Genomic DNA, 20,051 nt, shown 5'->3' with positions numbered 1-20,051 from the left:
AATAGTGATCTTATTTTTTATTATTATTTAAAATATTATTCATAATTTTTTATTATGTAATTAACTTAATTAATATTATTCATTGTCTTATATATTATTTATTAAATTATTTAATATTTATGTGGTTTAATGAATCAAACAAAATTTTAAATAATTTAATATCTATTCTAATTAAATTAAATATTTGATTAGTTATGATGGATGTAATTTAATGAATCAAATAAAATATTAAATGATGGAATATTATTTATTCTAATAAAATTAAATTAAATATAATTAATTAGTTATAATTAATACAGTTGAATGAATCAAACACGTTAAATTAAAAAATAATTTAGCTAACTTGTCTCTTAAGGACATATTTTAAAAAATATTTATTTTTCAATAATTTTTATAAAATATTTCTTTTTATAATGTTTTTAGCCTATGCTCTAAGGGCACAGTTAGCAGAGCCCATAAAAAATACTTAATTAGTTAATACAAATAATTAGTATACTTGATTTGGTTCAATATTAAATTAAAAGAAATAAATGTGAAAGGAAGAGATAAAGAAAAAGTGAACGAATAAAAATGTGTAGTTATCAAAAGACAATAAAAAAAATCTTTTTTATTTTTCTATTTATTAATTATTAATTTATTTAATTAATTTTGCACCATTTATTATATGTTATTCATCTTACAAATTAACACAATTAATTAGTTTAATTATAGATAATTATTTATAATTGATATAACTCATTTTACTATACTTTCTAAAAAATTAATTAAAAAGGCACGTTTTAATTTTTTGTTAAAGTAAAATAAAATAAAATACATAAATTGAATAGATATAAATTTGAAAATTATAAAATTTTATTAATAATTCAAATAAATTAGTACCATAAAACTGAATTTAATGTCTATTTAAAATAATTACTGAGCTTCTATTCTTCTAATTATTAATAATTTAAACATAATAATACACTATAACTTATTTTTTTATTTATTTTAAGTAATTACTAACATTTTATTTTTTTAATTATATTCTTGTCTTTTTTATCATACATGCTTTCGAATGGCAAAATTACAAACATTTTTTTAAAATGCTCAAATGCGTTATTACTTTCCATTAATGGCAAAATTACTCGGAGATTCAACGGGATGAACGCATATTGGATCAGATTGGATATAGCCAAAATTTCGATCCGATCTGCACTAAAATCATTGGATCCAATATCCACAGTTTTTAAGTTTGGATTCGCTCTGATCCGTACATTTGCGGATTGGGTCAGATCAGATATATTCGCAAAACACAAAAATATTTTTAAAAGTTTATTTTTATTGAAAAACCTATTATTCACTTATTGACTTGAGCATTGGAGTGTTTTTTACAGATATTCACTCCCTTATTTTTTTAATACCGACATATAATTCATCTCGATGAAAAAGCTTGCAGAAACTTATCGACAAACGAGCTATATAACCACCAACCTTCACAAAAATAATAATAATAATAACTCTAAACTTAAACCCAAATCTTATACTCTTAAATCTTAAACAATATAAGTTAAAGCTTACCCCCTAATGTGCAATAGCTTTTTTCTGTTTATCAAAAAGCAAAAAAAAATTACATTTTCAAAAAACCAAGATGACCCTCATTTTTTTGTTTAATGAAATTAAGTTCTTAGATAAAAAGAATTAGTAAAAATTATTTTTAGCATAATTATTAAATTCAGTTTGATTTTGTTAGTCGAATTGGTAAATTCAGTTTGACTTAGTTGATTGAATTAAACATTTGGTCATCAATCCATATTGGTCGTTAAAAATAATAACAAGAGGTCGGGTTCGACACAGGCTCCACTATAAGGAAGTCGGGAACGAGGGTTAGCTAGCAGATAACACTTATTTGAATAAGTAATTGCCCCTAAAATCTCTCAACCCACTTCCAAGAGTCAAACCTCAACTTCCCTAAGATAAAGGGACGGTTATCCTCCTTAAAAGGCGGAACTACTCCAACGGTGGTTATGGGTTCACCACTATAACTTGTTGAAAATAACTTAGTGTAAGTTGATTCAATTGGCACAAGTATTAGTGAACACATCTATTTTAAATTTTAGTTTCACACTTTTGACTATTTTATATTTTTTATCTATGCAATACCGATTTTATCGGTTTAACTAATAATTAATCAGTTAAACCAAATAAATAGTGAACTAGTAATTTTATCGGTTCGATTCTTACAACTATGATTCAACTCATTCTACTGATCGGTTTATCAGATTATGGTTTATGGTTGACTGACTTCGGAATACAAATTTCAATTTACAGATTCGGATTCAACATTCACATCTCATCCTCCATGGTTCAAGGTTTAGGGTTCACGATTCAACGTACATTATTACGATGTCCTTTTACTAAAAGAGATAAATACATCAACTGCGATTTATGATTCCGAGTATAATTTTTACGAAATTTGGTTCTCTGGCTCCCAGACCATGGTTCACCGTTTTCACGGTTGCGAATTTCTGGGTTCGGCTTGCGGGGTTCAGGTTCTAGAATTAATCTTGCTGTGTACTGTTCCAAAAAGGAATAACCAAATCAATTGACTTTTTACGGTTCAGGATTTGACTTTTAGAAATTTGTCTATATCGTTTCGTCTCTCAAGGGTATACAAATTGTGTTTTGTAGATTAGGGTTACGATTTTCGTTCTTTGGGTCTTCCAAGTTTGGAGTTCAAGGCTCATGGTTTATATGTTTCGTTATCATATTTATTATTTATTAAATAATTCGATATTTACTCTAATCAAATCAAATAATTAATATAATTAAATAAATTAATTAATTTGATATAATTAATTATAATAAATGGTAAAATTTGAATGTCTAATCAAATTAATTAATTGATATAATTAATTAATTATAATTGATTTGCTTTAACGAATCAAATGAAATAAATCAGGAAACACCTTAAGAGCATGTCGCATTAGTTCTGTTATTAAGTGCAAAAATCTTATTTTTATATAATAGAATAGATAAATAATAAAGATATTTTTTTAAATTAGTATAATTGTGTATTATTCATTAAATATTAATTGTAATATTGTAATATAATTATAATAAAAATATTTTTTTAAAATAAATTTATTTAGAGAAATATAAATTGGTTATTAATAACCGGTGCCATTATCATATAATTATCATATTATTATTATTATTATTATTATTATTATTATTATTATTATTATTATTAGTTGATTACTTTTTTGTTCTCGGGCCCATTCATTGCAAAGGCAAAGGCATGCAATGATCCAACTATCTATTTGGATATTGTCCAAAAAAACAAATTAAAACCAAACAGAGCCATCCACCATTCCAGCGTAGGAAGCTCGGCTCTGTAGTGGGTTAGCTTTCTCTGCACAATTCTACGCTGCTCCCACTATCATGGCTCATGGACACGTGTTGTTATTATCTTCTTCTAATGGGAATATCTGTAAATCTTTATACACTTGCATCTGTACATTATAATTATCCTTAAATTATTGGTATCATATTACACCACTGATTATGAATTTTTTTTTCTCCCTCAGTTATCTCTATTTTATAAGCATAGACTTTCTTCAACTTCCTGTTCATACCTCTTTTCATCAATCGTTTCTAAAATTTTTTTCCCCACTCAAACACTAAAAAATCACTTGAAATATATTAAATCATTATTTTAAAGAATTTTATGTTAATTTAGCTTTTTACGGCATAAAATATCTAATTTAATTATTTTGGAGTGGTACCTCCGAGAATTGAGTTTTTTGGATGGTTTGTGTTTGTGGGTAGAGTTAATTCCAATGAGAGGTTAAGTAGGCTAGGCATTATTCTGCCAACTGATAACATCTGTGTACTTTGTAACAAGGAGGTAGAATCGGTCAAGCATTTATTTCTTCTCTGTGAACTAACATCGCAGGTGTGGTGCGGTTGGTTGCGGTCCTTTGATGAAGTTTGGGCTATTCCTGATACCATAAGAAAACCTGATACCACAAGAAAACTGTTTGAGAGTTAGACTGGTTGGCATAAGCAAAAACAAGAGTAGAAGAGGTAGCTGACTGGGTTCTTTGCAGTGATTTGGAACATTTGGGTGGAATGTAACGCTAGGATCTTCAATAATAAGGAAGTAGTGTTCTTTTTGGTTGTTGATGACAATACCGGCATTGACAGGAATGTTATGCATTTCCATGTAGTACTTGTTGTTTGGCTTATTTGCTCTACTTTACAGTGTCGAGCTTCTTTGTTTCAAAAAAAATTAAATTGATGGTTAATTAACAAGGATTATTAAGAAAAGGGGAAAAAGGCTCACAACCAATTATTTTTAGGTAAAAATTTAGGTGAAGTCGACTTTACGTGAATTTAATACCTGACAGTCGTTAAATGATTTAACTGATTTGACTAAATTTTCATCTAACAGCTCTCAGGTATCAACTTCACGTGAAGTCGACTGTACCTTATTTTTATGCACAATTTACAACGACAAATTGAATTTCATAAAGAAGTCGTTCACTAAAGTATTAATTTGGGTGAAAATTTAGGTGCAATTTATAGGCAATAATTTGAGTATAGATAATAATTTTATTCTATTTTTTGAAAATATTTTTATTAAAAAATATTTTTAAAATATTTAATTAATCATATTTTTATTTTTATTGAATATAAAAGTAAAAATACTCAAATCAATCAATTAATTTTTTATATTTTTAATAATTTTTTTTAAATTATAATTTTAACATGTGTCGTAAAACACAAGATAGCAAAATTCATATTAAAAACTTTACTTTGTAATAATTTTTGCTTTAAAATTTTCTCCAATTAAACACCTTATAAATAGCTCAACTAGTTTCTTTGGACACTTGTTATTATTGTCAGGAACACTTGTTATAGTTTAAGCAATAACTTGTTCACGCTAAAACACTAGAATATTCTAAACACAAACATTTGGAAACCTCGGGCCAACAAGAAAATTACAAAGCATGGTCTAGTCATCTACTATCAAATGAAAGTGTGTAACAAATTTCAAAGCAGAGAAATTAATTGCATGCAAACAAAAAAGAAATAGGGAATATAGGGAATATAGTAAAATATAAACGTAAAAGTCTATTAGTGTGATTGTTTTGGCTTCGGTTCAAGTGAAAAAATTTTATTTTTTTCAAAAATAAAATATTTTTATTAAATGTTAAACATATTTAAATATATGTCAGTATTTTTGTTAAAAATTAATTATTTATATTTTTCTAAAAGTTAATAATATTTTATTTGAAAAATAGAAATATTTTTTTTTAAAATCAATCTAAATTGACTCTTACTCTGATTTATTTTTTGATATAAAAAAAGAAACTATACTGTTTTTATTTTACTTTATTTGTCACTTTAAAATATTTGTTTTTTAATACAAATTCATATCGTAAATATTATCAGATAATTATTATCATCATTAGTTAATTTGATACTCTTCTGTTATTAATATTAGTGTTGATTAATTTATACATTATTAAATTAAATATTTATATTATTAAAAAATTGTTGAAGATAGTTAATATATATATTCTAACCATTTTATGAATGTTATAGATATATATTGTTTTTAACTGTTTTTTTAAGGTTTAATTTAGATATATTAATAATTTAAAATATTTTATATATTTATTCAATTATATTTATGTGATTAAATTAAATAATTATTTTGTTAGTAATATTATATAATTAAATATATGTGTAAAATTTTATATTTAATGTATATCAAAATTAAATTATAAAAAAAACAAATGAAAAAGAGAAATGTTGTTCATTTGATCCAGAGGTGGTATTTTCAATTGTTGAAAATTTATGTACAATTGACTTCACGTGTGAAGTTATAGCTGAGAATCGTTAGATAAAAATTTAGTCAAATCAGTTAAATTATCTAAGAACTTCACATGAAATTAACTGTGAGTTTCCTCTCCAGATGGAGACATACGTGGTTGCTAATAAAGGGCAAAGCAGTCATGCAGCCACACCATACACATACAGCACAAATTCAAACTAACACCTCCTCAGCTTGGCCACCAAATTCCTAATAATATTGTAGAATTATACCTCCATAAATACAGCACCTATAAGCTGGTCCCCGATGCTTCAAACCTCTTCATTCCAAATTCCAAATTCCAATTATGGCCAATTCTCTAAGACTTGCCTTTCTTGTTCTTTTCCAGAGCTCGTTGGCTCTGTCTTTAGCTCACCGTTACCCAACCAAGTGCAGCTTTGACAAACTAGTCGCACTCGAACCCACCAAACGGGTTGAGTCTGAGGGTGGTTTTACTGAGTACTGGGACTCCAAGAATGACCAGTTTCAGTGTGTTGGAGTTTCAGCCCTTCGCTACTCAATCAAACCCAAAGGGCTCTTGTTGCCTCACTACATCAACGCTCCAAGACTTCAATATGTACTTCAAGGCACGTATATGCATGTTAAGCCATTACAATCATATATATAGTATCATACGCTTCAATTTGTTCTTTCTAATTAATTAATCATCTGATCTATCTTAGTTTCCATCATTGCATGCATGCAGGAACAGGAATTTTGGAAACGGTGGTTCCAGGATGCCCTGAAACTTTCCGAGAGCAAACACGGCACGGAGACCAGCATCAGAAAATCCATGCCACGAGGGAGGGAGATGTTATCGTAGTTCCAACTGGTTCTGCGCAATGGATTTATAACAGTGGTGAAACTGATATGGTTATATTTTCAGTCATAGACTCTGCCAATGAAGATAACCAGCTGGACCTGAAAGTCAGAGTAATAAGCTAATTCGTTAATCATTATTACCATTTCATATTGTTATTATTATTATTGTCGAATGTGTGTATATTATACTTAAGTATAGATAAAATTATTGCAGAAGTTTTTTCTAGGTGGGAAACCGCAAGAAGAGAAGGGAGAGGAAGGCAACATGTTCAGTGGATTGGAATTGAAGACAGTGGCGGAGTCGTTGGATATTGATATGGGGATAGCAGGAAAAGTGCAAGGAGTGGACGATCCAAGAGGTTCGATGATCATTGTGGAAGATGAGCTGGAGACTTTAAGCCCCGCGGTGGAAGAGAGTGGTAATGGTAACGGCCTGGACGAAACAGTGTGTACTCTGAGACTTGTTCATCAGCTAGCTGAGTCCACAGATGCTGATAAATACAACCCACGCGCTGGATTCTTGACTGCTCTCAACACCCCTAACCTTCCCGTCCTTCAATATGTCCAACTTGGCGTTGATCGAGGTGTTCTCTACAAGGTATATACATTATTGAAAATAAATAAGTTTTAATTTCTGACAGTAACAATGAATTATTGACGAGATGAATGTGCATGCAGAATGCTGTGATGGCGCCACACTACAATTTGAACTGTCACGCTGTGATTTACGGAACAGAGGGTAGGGGATGGATCGAGGTGGTGGGAGAAAATGGAAGAAAGGTGTACGAGGGAGAGGTGAGGGAGGGGCAGATACTGATCGTGCCGCAGCAGTTTGTGGTGGCGAAGAAGGCTGCAGAAGGCAGCGATGAAGGGTTTGGTTGGATAGCGGTAAAGACGAGTGATAACCCAATGATAAGCCCTCTTGCTGGAAAGCTTTCACTAATCCGGGCAATGCCTCTCCCTGTGCTCATGAACTCCTTTCGCTTGACCGCAGAAGAAGCTATCAGCTTGAAGAAGAGAGGGGAGCTAACTCTCTTTAGCCCTGACCCTGCCCAGACTCAAATATAATAATTAAGTTGCAGACATTCTGGGCCACTGTCTCTATCTATCTATGTATGGAATAAATCACTCCTCTTCTCTTCTAGTCCAGTGCTGGAACTAAATGAAAGAGCCAATCAAATGCTAAAAGAAAAAGGGCACCACTACCTTTACAAGTTAAGTGATTAAGGTTTATATAACAAAAATCTAGAAAACTAATTTTTAGGTAGTTACCATTAACTAATTTTAGGATTTAGATTTATAAATTAAAATTTAAAATTAAATATTTATGATTTAATGATTAAAATTTAAAATAAATAAAATAATGTTTAAAAAATTGATTACTTAACCTTATTCTAAAATGAATTCATAAATTTTTCCGGTGAAATAAATTTAGATTATATATGGTATGCAAGTGAGTGTGTCATGTATATCATGTATATAAATATAGGATTAGATTTATATTACAACAAGAAGGATATGATTTATAATAAAACTGAACGAGTACCTAAAAAATATATAAAGATAACGAATGTTGTGTTATATATTTTTTGATTGAAAAAATTATAAAAATAAAATTAAATATATAAATTAAAATTATAGTCGAATTTATATATTTTGTTAGCTTAAATTTATGAGTTGGTATGAGACTTTTTCTTGAATAAATTTAAAGAGTAGTTTAATAATCTATATGATGAAAAGAAAGAAGAGAAAAAAGGAGATTTTTTTAGTGATTTTCTTTCTACCAGAAAATAATATCATAAATTCGTAAAAATTATATGTACAATATAAAGTTAATATTTAGATTAATTTTTAAAGTTACACTTGTATCTCAATTTAGTTTTTTAATTTAATATTTGTGATTCACGTTAATCTTAAATTCTGCTTTTGTCATAATAAAACCAATATGAAATAGACAGATTATTATCACACTGAATTCTCTAATTATTATCTAATATGATAATTGAAAGTTTTTATTTTAACTTTTTTTTAAAAAGCCTTTAAAACACTTAAATGAGATTAGTTTTAGGATTTAAAAGTCTTCATATAAAAAAAATTAAGGTAAATCCTGCGTAACAGCCGTTAGCACGCCGCTAACATTTTCACCAGCACACCAAATAAAATAATTGAAATTTTAAAAATTAGATTAAAATATAAATATAATTTTAAGAACCAATTTGAATAATAATTCCACAATAATGTCATAAAAGTGATCAGACATAGTAATAATATCTACAAAATTAAACAAGTTAAAGTTAATAATCTAATCTATATCTATTCCAATCTAATGTAGTATATATAAAAAAAAAGTCACATATCCAAACAATAAAATTGGTAAGATCGATGACATTATGATACAACTTGAATAAATAGTAATGTTTTGAAAATTGAATTGGTGATCCAACTAGTAAAATAACTAAAAAAGTATATTTTTAAATATACTTTAAATATATTTTAAAATGCATCCAAATATATTAAAAAAGTATTTTTTATTAAAATATAATTGAATATAATTAAATATAAAAAATTACATATGTCTAATAGATATCAAATAAATATTATATTGGGTAAATTATATTTTTTATTTTTATCACTGAAGTTTGGCAAAAGTTTTAAAAATATCCCTAGATTTTATTTTGTTTCAATTTTGTCCCAAAAGTTTTCGATTTGCATCAAATATACCCTCAACGACTAAATTTTCAAAAAATTTAAGACTAATCTAACAATAATACATGAAAATTATGCTTGATTTGCTTGTGTTGAGGATTGTTCTTATAATATTATTGTTGAATTAATCTTAAATTTTTTAAAAAATTAGCTGTTAAGGATATATTTGATGCAAATCGAAAACTTTTGTGATAAAATTGAAACAAAATAAAACTTAGGAATATTTTTAAAACTTTTGTCAAACTTCAGAGACAAAAAATATACTTTACCCTATTATATTCAAAATATATCTATCATATATATACCGTAACTCAACAAAATATTCCGTACCTGATAGGTTATGTCGTTGTGGTTCAATAGTTAAGACATGTCAAGGGTATACCTATCAAGTTCTTCTCCTCTGCAATTACAAAAAGGCCTATCTATAAAATAAGTTAAATTACTTTACACAAACTTTAATATTCAGAAAGGTCACATGAGTTTTTTTTAATCCTCGTAATATTTTATAGTGATTTTTAATTTTAGTTGTTGTAAAAAAAAGTTAAAACAAATAAAATAAAATAAAAAAAAATATTTGTGTATACTCACGTCTAACTTGTTTATTTCCGTTAATAATTAACAAAAGGCCGGCTGACATATTATATTAAAATAAATTTTAGAAAACCAACAGTTTCAATAAAAAAAATTAATTGGTATTAATTTAAACTAAAATATTATATCCACACCAAAATTGAACTACTATATATTTTTTATAAATACATATACTAATTAATTTGTTTTTTTTAATACGTACTAGTTAATTTTGGTGGAGAGCTTACGTACTTGTTTGTTTTATTAGTTTTTGACTTGTTTGTGATGGGAGGCTTGGCAGTTGGCACTGGGCAGCAGCCAAAGCAGCAGTGTATCACCAACATAATGTCAACGATGGACTAATGGACAGGTTGTAATTTCGAATATGTCCCTTGATTCGGAGACCTCGACTGCCGCCACGTCCGGCAGAGATTGGTTCTTCCCGTCACCGTCGTTCTTTCGCTCTTCTTCTTCGCAATACGGCCGTCGATTCTACTCAAACCCAAAGCCTTCCTCCTCTCATCCGATCTCTAATCGGCCCCCGGCAGCGTCAGCCTCAGGCATCCGTCATCGCCGGAGAGTCAAATTCGCTCGGAATCCGACTCCCGCCCCCACTCTCGCTCCCACTCAGGAGCTACCACAGATATCCGATGCCAAAAATGCTTCCAAACACAACCTCTCTTTCCTTTCTCAATTTCGTTGCCACTTCGCACTCGCGGTAAGTAGCTGCTCAACCTTCTCTTTATCCATTCATCTATCTATCTATGTGTTTCGTTTGTTATAACTTCAACAATCGCGTGGTGTGGGAGCAGACGTTGACAATTGCTGCTTTATTGTTGCTGCTACTCAGAAATATGCATCTTCAGAGCCAAGTCAAAAAGCTGCAGGCAATTCTTGTTCTCTATAATGCTACATATATGCTCATTCTTTTCTGCTTAATCAAACTTTTATCCTTAATCATCTTCATTTACTTTTTTTTCTTTCGTAGGGTGAGATTCTCAACCTCAACCTCAGGTTACGTGCATTCCATGAGTTGGACTCCATGAACATTACGAGTTCCACATTACTGGGCGATCATTTTTCAAGTGAAAACTTGAGAAGAAATCTATCTCTCTTTTTCTCTTTTACACTTCTATTCATCCCCATTTTTATTTTCAAGTATATAGACTACGTATCAAAATCAAGATTTTCTGACAATATATCAGAACAAGTTTCACTAAACAAGCAAATAGCATACCGAGTTGATGTATTTTTATCAGTTCATCCTTATGCTAAGCCACTTGTGCTGTTAGTTGCAACATTACTGCTAATTTTACTAGGAGGATTGGCCCTTTTTGGGGTAACTACTGAGGATCTCGCTCACTGTCTTTGGCTATCTTGGACCTATGTTGCTGATTCTGGCAATCATGCTAGCTCCCAAGGATCTGGTCCGAGGTTAGTTGCGGTTTCAATTAGTTTTGGTGGGATGCTTATATTTGCAATGATGCTTGGACTTGTCTCTGATGCCATTTCTGAGAAGTTCGACTCACTGAGGAAAGGAAAAAGTGAGGTAGTTGAGCAAAATCATACTTTGATTCTTGGCTGGAGTGATAAATTGGTAAGATTCTGGAGTTAATTTCTACCGGATTTCATTGTAGTAATGAATTATTCGTTAAAAACAAAACAATTCAAACATATATATGTCAGCTGTTTATTTATTTATTTACTTTTATCAAGATTTTGTGCATCTCCGTTTGGATATTTTAATTTCTCATGTATCTGAACCACAATAATATGATTGGGTGTGCAGGGTTCATTACTAAATCAACTTGCCATAGCCAATGAGAGCCTGGGTGGAGGAACTGTTGTAGTGATGGCTGAGCGAGACAAAGAAGAAATGGAGCTTGACATTGCAAAAATGGAGTTTGATTTCAAAGGAACATCCGTCATATGCAGAACTGGGAGCCCACTGATTCTGGCTGATCTTAAAAAGGTATATGATTCTTCTTTATATTTTCATTTGGAATTGTTATTTCCTGTTGGTCTAGTTTGATATATGAATTCTAACATTTACCAACATATTAAGAGTGTAAACCAACCTCAAGTATCCATGTTGATCCATGTCTCACCAATTTCTGTTGAGGTCTGGCCAAGGAATTATTAAGGAAAGGGAATACCTTTCTTTAAGATGGCTATTTGTCTTAGTTTTACATGTTTTAGATAATTAAATGAGTTCATTGTTTCTTTTAGGTCTCTTTTCCCGCTTGAGCTCACACTATGTGATCTACAGGTATCTGTTTCAAAGGCGCGTGCAATAATTGTCCTTGCTGAAGATGGGAATGCTGATCAGGTCAGATTGAGTGAAATCCACTACAGGTATTAATAAGAAGGGACAACCATTAACTTGCTTTTAATCTGGTGCAGAGTGATGCACGTGCTTTGAGAACAGTCTTAAGCTTAACTGGAGTCAAAGAACGATTAAGAGGGCACATAGTGGTCGAATTGAGTGACCTGGACAATGAGGTCCTTGTTAAACTTGTTGGGGGTGATCTTGTTGAAACTGTTGTAGCTCATGATGTCATTGGCCGCTTGATGATTCAATGTGCCCGGCAGCCTGGTCTTGCACAGGTCATAGTCTACTACTTTTCATGATAAAATTTTAGTTATATGATGCATAAGGTTAATCTAGTTTGTTTTTTGCTTACTTTTTTTGTTAAAATCTTTTTAATAGAAAAAAAAAATTGTTTGCAAGCCTATGATTAGTTTATAGACCTGATTGGAAAAACTATTATGAGAAAATTGAATGTGTGTTATATGATGTTTAAAATTGTATAAATGATCTACAATATATCGTACTGCAATTATCACCCACTAATTGGTAGATACTAATTTGCTTAAACTGTTACAAGTCACATCTTATCGTATACGATAAATATGAACATATTGAGCCTATTTGGTTGAGCTTTGCCTTTTATGAAAAATACTAATTCAAAATCGGAAGTAGAAGTATTTTCTATAATAAGTAAGAGTTGTTAAATTCTTTGGATGTAAATAACATAGAAGTACCTTTTTTTTCTTTCAAAAAGTTACAATTAAGTATAGGGAGAGAATGAATATGAACATATTATACACAAAAAAAAAAAAAAAAAAAAAAAAAAAAAAAAAAAAAAAAAAAAAACTCAACAAACTACATTGTGGTTGATAGTTTACATTTACAAATTACAATGTATCATGTATCATTTATATTATTTTAGGCTTCTTCGCTATATTGAGATTTTTTTTATAGGATGATGTTGTTTTTATGACTTCCGTATGGTATGTTCTCTTAGTTTCCATTACAGATCAGTTTGTGATGATATTATGACTCTATCCCTTTTATGATATCTCCTCTATAATAAAGTTTAACCTGCTAGTAAGTGAAATGCAAACTTGTGGGCTTTCATTGTCAGATATGGGAAGATATACTTGGATTTGAAAATTGTGAGTTCTACATCAAAAGATGGCCACAGTTGGATGGAATGCAATTTGAAGATGTATTAATCAGCTTTCCTGCTGCAATTCCTTGTGGGATCAAAGCTGCAACATATGGTGGTAAAATTATTTTGAATCCAGATGACTCCTATGTTTTACAAGAAGGGGACGAAGTTCTGGTTATTGCAGAGGATGATGATACTTATGCCCCAGCGTCCTTGCCTATGGTGCTTTGTGAACTCTTAAGCATGACAGAACTGATAATATAAAAAATGGAATTCATTTTTTTGTTTTGTTTGTTAAGGTCTAATAATGAGCATTTCACAGACTGCTCAAAGAATAGTCCTAGCCCAAGAAGTCAATAATATTATATTTTGCAGATGGATGAGAACACCAAATGATATGGTTCCTTAACTCCATTCCTTGTTGATATCAGGTTTGGAAGGGAAGCTTACCGAAGGACTTTGTTTATCCAAAGTCTCCTGAAAGAATACTTTTTTGCGGTTGGAGGCGTGATATGGAGGACATGATCATGGTAATTCTATTTTTGGTTTAGGAACCTTTTCAAACTCATCACTTGGTTGTGACGAATTGAACTATTTTTGTGAGATTACTGTTACATGTTGATTGCTGACAGAGAATTTAGTGTTAAAATGGGTCAATCATCTTGCTGAATAGGTTTCTTGCGAAACTGCATACTTGAATGCCCTTAAAACTGACATTGATTTACATGATTCCAACATTAAAGGATGTGCCATGTTTGTCATCAATCATACCATGTTTTTATTTGTTTGAATTAATGTTCTTATTATGTTAGTAGTCTTATGTTAATAATCTATTCAGCTAGGCTTGTACAGTTTCACTACACTAGTACTTGATCCAGATTAATAAGTGCCGCTTGTCTGTATCTAAGATTTTAATATAAACATCTCTACGTATTATTTTTTATGAGCTATTATACTTTCTTATTTTGGTTGTCCAAATTCTCTCTGTTCCTTCTAGGTTTTGGATGCATCTCTAGCACATGGTTCAGAGCTCTGGATGTTCAATGATGTTCCTGAAAAAGAGAGGGAAAAGAAACTAACTGAGGGCAGCCTTGACATAAATCGGTTGGAAAATATATCTCTGGTTAATCGTGAGGGGAATGCTGTGATACGTCGTCACTTAGAAAGTCTTCCATTGGAATCATTTGATTCTGTATGTGACATTTATGAAATTCCTTTTTAGGCATTATTACTACATGTTATCCAGTAGAGATAATTATGGTAGTAGCATGTAGCTAGTGCAAGTAGGGTTAAAGTTATGCTATCATATATGGTGTTAGTTTTTAAATTGTGTCTATATAATTATGCCAATGCTATTTAATTATGTTGGCAACTTATTTTAGTTTCTGGCATTTGTAGATATTAATTTTGGCTGATGAATCTGTAGAAGATTCAGCAATTCAAGCTGACTCCAGATCTCTTGCCACGCTACTTTTAATCCGCGACATACAAGTGAGTATAGAGTATGGAGCTTTTTGCTACTCAACAAGCATTCTTGTCCTTAAACTGTAGACATAATGCACAGAGCTGTTAAGCTAAAGCAATAATAACATCTAAACATATTAATATGTAGGATTACATGATCGGATATTTTGGCAGAATTCCATTATTTGTTCTATATGGTTTTGTCTTGTGGCAATGCTGCCCACGATGTCAGATATCAAACTCCCATGATGCAGCATGTAGTCCACATTGTCCCATTAAATTGCTTTTAGTTCAGTATATTTATAATTGGATCATCATGTGTGGCTTCCTTTTTTTAAGTGTTACAACCATTATTGCTCAAGTTCTTTGGTTTGTATTCTAAGTCTAATTGGTTGAAAGAATTATAATTTTCTTCTTACTAAATTCAGAGGCTTTAGGATTCATCTACAAGGTAAAATTTCATGGTAGATGGTAATGTTAAGTTTTTTCTATTCTCTAGTGTCTTAGGCTAAAAAGTAATACTAGAATTTTCTGGGGAACTCCTCTGTCTTAGACTAATACTAGAATATTTAGTTATCTTTTCTTTAATGTTTTGTATCTAAAAAGTATGTATGTTTTGAGTTCAGGCTAGACGTCTTCCTTATGAAGCTATGGCCAGTCAAGCTCATGGAGGAAGCTTCTCAAAAGGCTCATGGATTGGGGAAATGAAGCAGGCTTCGGATAAAACAGTTATAATAAGCGAAATTTTGGATCCTAGGACAAAAAATTTGTTATCTATGTCAAAGATTAGTGATTACGTTTTATCAAATGAACTTGTCAGCATGGCTTTAGCCATGGTTGCAGAAGATCGGCAAATAAATGATGTATTGGAAGAGCTCTTTGCAGAGGAGGTACTGTTCTTATAGCAAGAACTGATAAACTAGTTATTTGATATTAGAGGAGCAAAAAGAGCAAGTTTTTTTAATTAATTAATTGTAAATGCGATATTATAATTTTTTGTTTTTAAATTACTTCAGTCTTTGATAGTTTAATCATTTCTTTTCTGGATCTTTATCAGGGAAATGAGATGCACATAAGGCAAGCAGATCTCTACCTCCGTGATGGTGAGGAATTAAGTTTTTATGAAATAATGTTACGAGCTCGGCAGAGAAGAGAGATAGTGATAGGGTACCGTTCAGTGAATGCAGAAAGGGCTGTTATTAACCCCCCAGCGAAAACTGAAAGACGAAAGTGGTCATTGAAGGATGTCTTTGTGGTCATTACTGAAAAGGAATGAGTTATTTGTCATTTGTGGGCAAGGCAAACGTGTATGTTATCCACACTGTTGATCTTGGAATTCTAAAGTGCTCTTGAATGCTCTGGAAAATGAAAAGAATCGCTTATTTGAAAAATGCTGATATATACTATACCAGTTCTGAAGTCTTGTGGAAAACACTTGTTTGCCCGAATAGTTGGTGCTTTTTGGTGCATTTTCATATGCCCGACTAAATTCTCTTGTAATGTCTTTATTTATTCATTTATTTTTATTTCAGATACTTCATCTAATGTGTTTTAAGTAGTCGTCTTGGTATTACTTCTAGGAGAACATTGTGGCTTTCTGAAATTGTTTGGAAGCCGTATATTTTGGTAATATGAAGGTAAGGTATCCTTTTTAGTTTTTATTAGTAGTTTCGCATTGCAATGGATTGCTTGAACCAATGCAAAAGTTTAGTTATCCAGTAGCATACTTTTTATACAATCTTCATAAAGATGATTGTTTTACTATTTATGGAGTTCTTGTGTGAAGTAAAACGGAAAAAAAATAAACAGTATACGTATTATTTAAAAGAACAGTGTGAAAATTTGTAACTATGGATTTTGTTATCCTACACTCATCATGAGAATTAGGAAGGCAAACATCTTCCATATTTTTACCCAACTTATCTTCAAATATGTAACCAAAATATTTTAAATTATTTACTAAGTTTATAGGCATACTTAAGATTATTGAGATAAAAACGTGGTATGGGTGAAAAATTGTTCTTCAATGCTGGAATCTATTAAAAAGAATATATATAATTAAAACTTTACAATTTTTACCAACTTCATAGGGACGGTTAAAATTAAATATTATTTGAGATAAAAATTAAAATTTATTCTAAATACAACCTACTATCTAAAAGGTCTAAATTTTTTTAGATGTAACCTATGGTCTAAAAAATCTAATTTCCACTCTTTGGACTCTTTTAAGGCCCACATATTTTTGGATCAGTTCCGTGCAGCTTGATACCGTCTTAATAGCTTTTCGAATTCATCCTCAAATTTATAACTACCCTCAAAGATTTAAGATCTAATAATTATCCAGCTAGTGCTATATAAAGAGGAGCATTCAACTCTTTCAGATATGGAATCCATCCTACTAACCTTGCATCTAAGATACCCACTAACTTGAGCGTTAGAGTATCTTTACAAGTCACTACCCCCTCTTTTTGTTGACGTTGCTTGGCAGCCATCTGTGGACCGAGAAACCAAATTGATGGTTATCAGTGGCTAAGAGAAGGGGGGTTGAATCTTAGCCCCCTTTTTACTTGATAATGCTTGCTGACTTTTGAAACCAATCTTGGAAACCTTTTGTCTTTTTATCTCATGATTAGCCACGAGACTTTTTCTTTTGTCTCGTCCCCAGCCACGAGACTTTTCTTTTTGTCTTGTCACTTGACACGAGATATTTTTGATTTTTGCTCCTGTGTAGTAGAAACAGAAATGGAGTAGAGAAGAGAGAAAATTGCACCCAGATATATCCTGGTTCAGCTGCTAAGTGCAGTGCAGCCTACATCCAGTCTCAATCACAAACATGATGGAATTTCACTATAATCTTCCTGATTACAGACTGTAAAGTGCTAACCCAACTTACAAGGGGATTCCCACAGAATCATGAAACACAACACAGATGTACAAAGGAACTCTAAGGACATCTATGGCTTTTTCTCTTAATTTTGTACTCTCTGCCTCTTTCCACTCTATGGCTTTTTCATTACAAACCTCACTGTTTACCTTTTTCCATGAGACTCAAGACATGACAAAATTAAACAAAAAAATTACAAAATGAAAAACATTGAAGGAGAAGAGGAAACTATTAGCTCAGGTAGCTCTGAGAACACTGTGCCTTGCACTCTCAAACTTTCTCCTTGAATCAAACCCTGACTGTTCACCCATACTTATAGGGAGAAGCCTCCAAGGTTGAAACCAATAAACCTAGCCAACTCCTTCTTCTCCAAGTAACAAAACTGGTTCGGCCAGAGAGAGAGAAGAGATAATCCATGCAATAACCAACATGCAATTACCTCTGGTCCTTCTTTGGTCATCACTCTTCATCAATCTAAGCTCTCCATCCTTAGCTTGCTCTCCAAGATGGATTTCTGGCCCTTGATGCCTCATGATGATGATGACTTCTTCTGCTCCACTTTTGCTTCCTTCCTCACGTAGCCACCCTAGCTACCTTCTGTGATGAGTGAACTCAAAAGTAGTGACAAGCCATCTCCTCCAAGATCTTCTCTTTGCTGGCCGAATCTCCTTCTCCATTTTTGGTATGGAGGAGCCAAGATCTCATCACCATATCTTTCCTTTCATGGTTGCAGATCTTAGCCACTACATTTTTTATATTTTCTTGCTATCATTATGATGGCCTTTAGACGTGCCTTTCCTTCTTTTCGGTAGCTCAATGTAGCTTCCGTGGCTTGCTGTGTAATGACCGAAGAGAAGAAAGAATGAGAGAGAAGAAACAAATGAAAGAGAAGCAATTAAATGAATTAGTCAAAATGAGTGGAAAAAGTTGCTTTTACTTCCCTTGCTTGAGTGGCGTGTTGCATCAACAAATCAATCATGACACTCACACACTCTCTCATTTATGTTTCCAATGCATGTATTAATTCTCTTCAATAAAGCTTTGAGTTCCATTACATGCTTAAAGAAGAGATCCGTTGAAGGCCTTAGCAAATGATAACATTTGCTTTCCTAATGAATTTATTTTCGGATCATGCATTGGGGGAACAATTTTGGGCTTGTATCAATAATGAGTAAAGCTGGCCCAATTAAACAAAATATAGTTTCAGCCACAATAATTTAACATCAAGGCTGAATGAGAATTATTCCAATGGACTTGCTTAAATATTATGTTGTTCATAAAGGAATCTGCACAGCAAAAATTATTACAATTAATATACTTTAATAAAAAATAATTTAATAATTTTGCTGGTAATAATGTTTGATCATCATCAATTTAAATTAGAGTTTTCCAAACTCATCAATCTCTCCCTTGATGACAAACATTATTAAAATTGAAATGGAAAGAAATTTAAAGATTAGAGTATAGAGTACTCCCTTTGAAGATTTGTTTTTCTCCCCCTTTCAAATTGTCACAAGACTCCCCCTTAATATTTGCCATTCTTATCAAGGGAAGCACTAACATGTAACAGTTTTAATCAAGCTCAAAGTAACAATGTTATTCAACATATTAATTTTGAAATGTTGAATGCTTGATTTATGAGCAGAGTTGGATTGATAATCAAAACTCATTTGTTATCATAAATTGATTTTCTGCTCAAACTTTACACACATCAATTGAGTACAAAGAAAAAAAATGATGTTTAAAAGATTTTCAAATATTTTCCAGTCAAGATATCAGAGCAATATTATTATGGCAAGGAAAATATTTTTGGAACACATATGATCACATGGCAGCTTTTAGATTTTACATATCAAAGTTTAAAGGAACTGCCAAAAAAATTATCAAGCCAGCATGTTTACCAAGATGAATCAGAATATTCTTATTTCAATAGAGGCATGCATATTCATCAAGATGACTCAACAACTAGGCATTCATATAATCAAAACAAATGCATTGCCAAACATCATAAACCAAATGCATTTCCAGCAGTAGTAATCACAGTGAAACAAATCAAATATTATTAACATGTATCCTTTTAACAAGGGTGATCATGAATTTTCAAACGAAAATTTCCTCCACAAATCAAATATTATCAACATGTATCCTTTTAACAAGGGTGATAATGAATTTTCAAACGAAAATATCCTCTCCTGTTCCCCTGTTCATCCCCTATTTTTCATTTCAATTTTCAACACTTTCTCCCCCTTTTGTCATCAAAGGGGCACCTGCAAGAAGATTTAACATGAAA

The 20,051-nt window shown here is 31.3% G+C and overlaps 2 protein-coding genes across 2 annotated transcripts; both read left to right on the top strand.

Moving 5' to 3' along the window:
* Positions 1–6,015: 6,015 nt before the first annotated feature.
* On the top strand, positions 6,016–7,926 carry LOC107646150 (11S globulin subunit beta). Its single transcript, XM_016350343.3, has 4 exons — positions 6,016–6,447; positions 6,567–6,793; positions 6,897–7,280; positions 7,361–7,926. The coding sequence occupies exons 1-4, from the start codon at positions 6,168–6,170 to the stop codon at positions 7,748–7,750; spliced, it is 1,281 nt and encodes a 426-aa protein (XP_016205829.1). The 5' UTR covers positions 6,016–6,167; the 3' UTR covers positions 7,751–7,926.
* A 2,264-nt stretch (positions 7,927–10,190) lies between these two features.
* Positions 10,191–16,322, top strand: LOC107646148 (ion channel CASTOR). Its single transcript, XM_016350342.3, has 12 exons — positions 10,191–10,676; positions 10,771–10,845; positions 10,947–11,555; positions 11,748–11,930; positions 12,228–12,287; positions 12,362–12,565; positions 13,387–13,635; positions 13,845–13,943; positions 14,411–14,605; positions 14,812–14,904; positions 15,504–15,767; positions 15,935–16,322. The coding sequence occupies exons 1-12, from the start codon at positions 10,344–10,346 to the stop codon at positions 16,151–16,153; spliced, it is 2,583 nt and encodes an 860-aa protein (XP_016205828.1). The 5' UTR covers positions 10,191–10,343; the 3' UTR covers positions 16,154–16,322.
* The last annotated feature ends 3,729 nt before the right edge of the window (positions 16,323–20,051 follow it).

This window comes from Arachis ipaensis, chromosome B6, assembly GCF_059453495.1.
Source record: "Arachis ipaensis isolate K30076 ecotype BB chromosome B6, ASM5945349v1, whole genome shotgun sequence".
Taxonomy (NCBI): Eukaryota; Viridiplantae; Streptophyta; class Magnoliopsida; order Fabales; family Fabaceae; genus Arachis; species Arachis ipaensis.
Note: the sequence above shows the minus strand (reverse complement) of the source record. Positions and strands in the feature narration are given on the sequence as shown.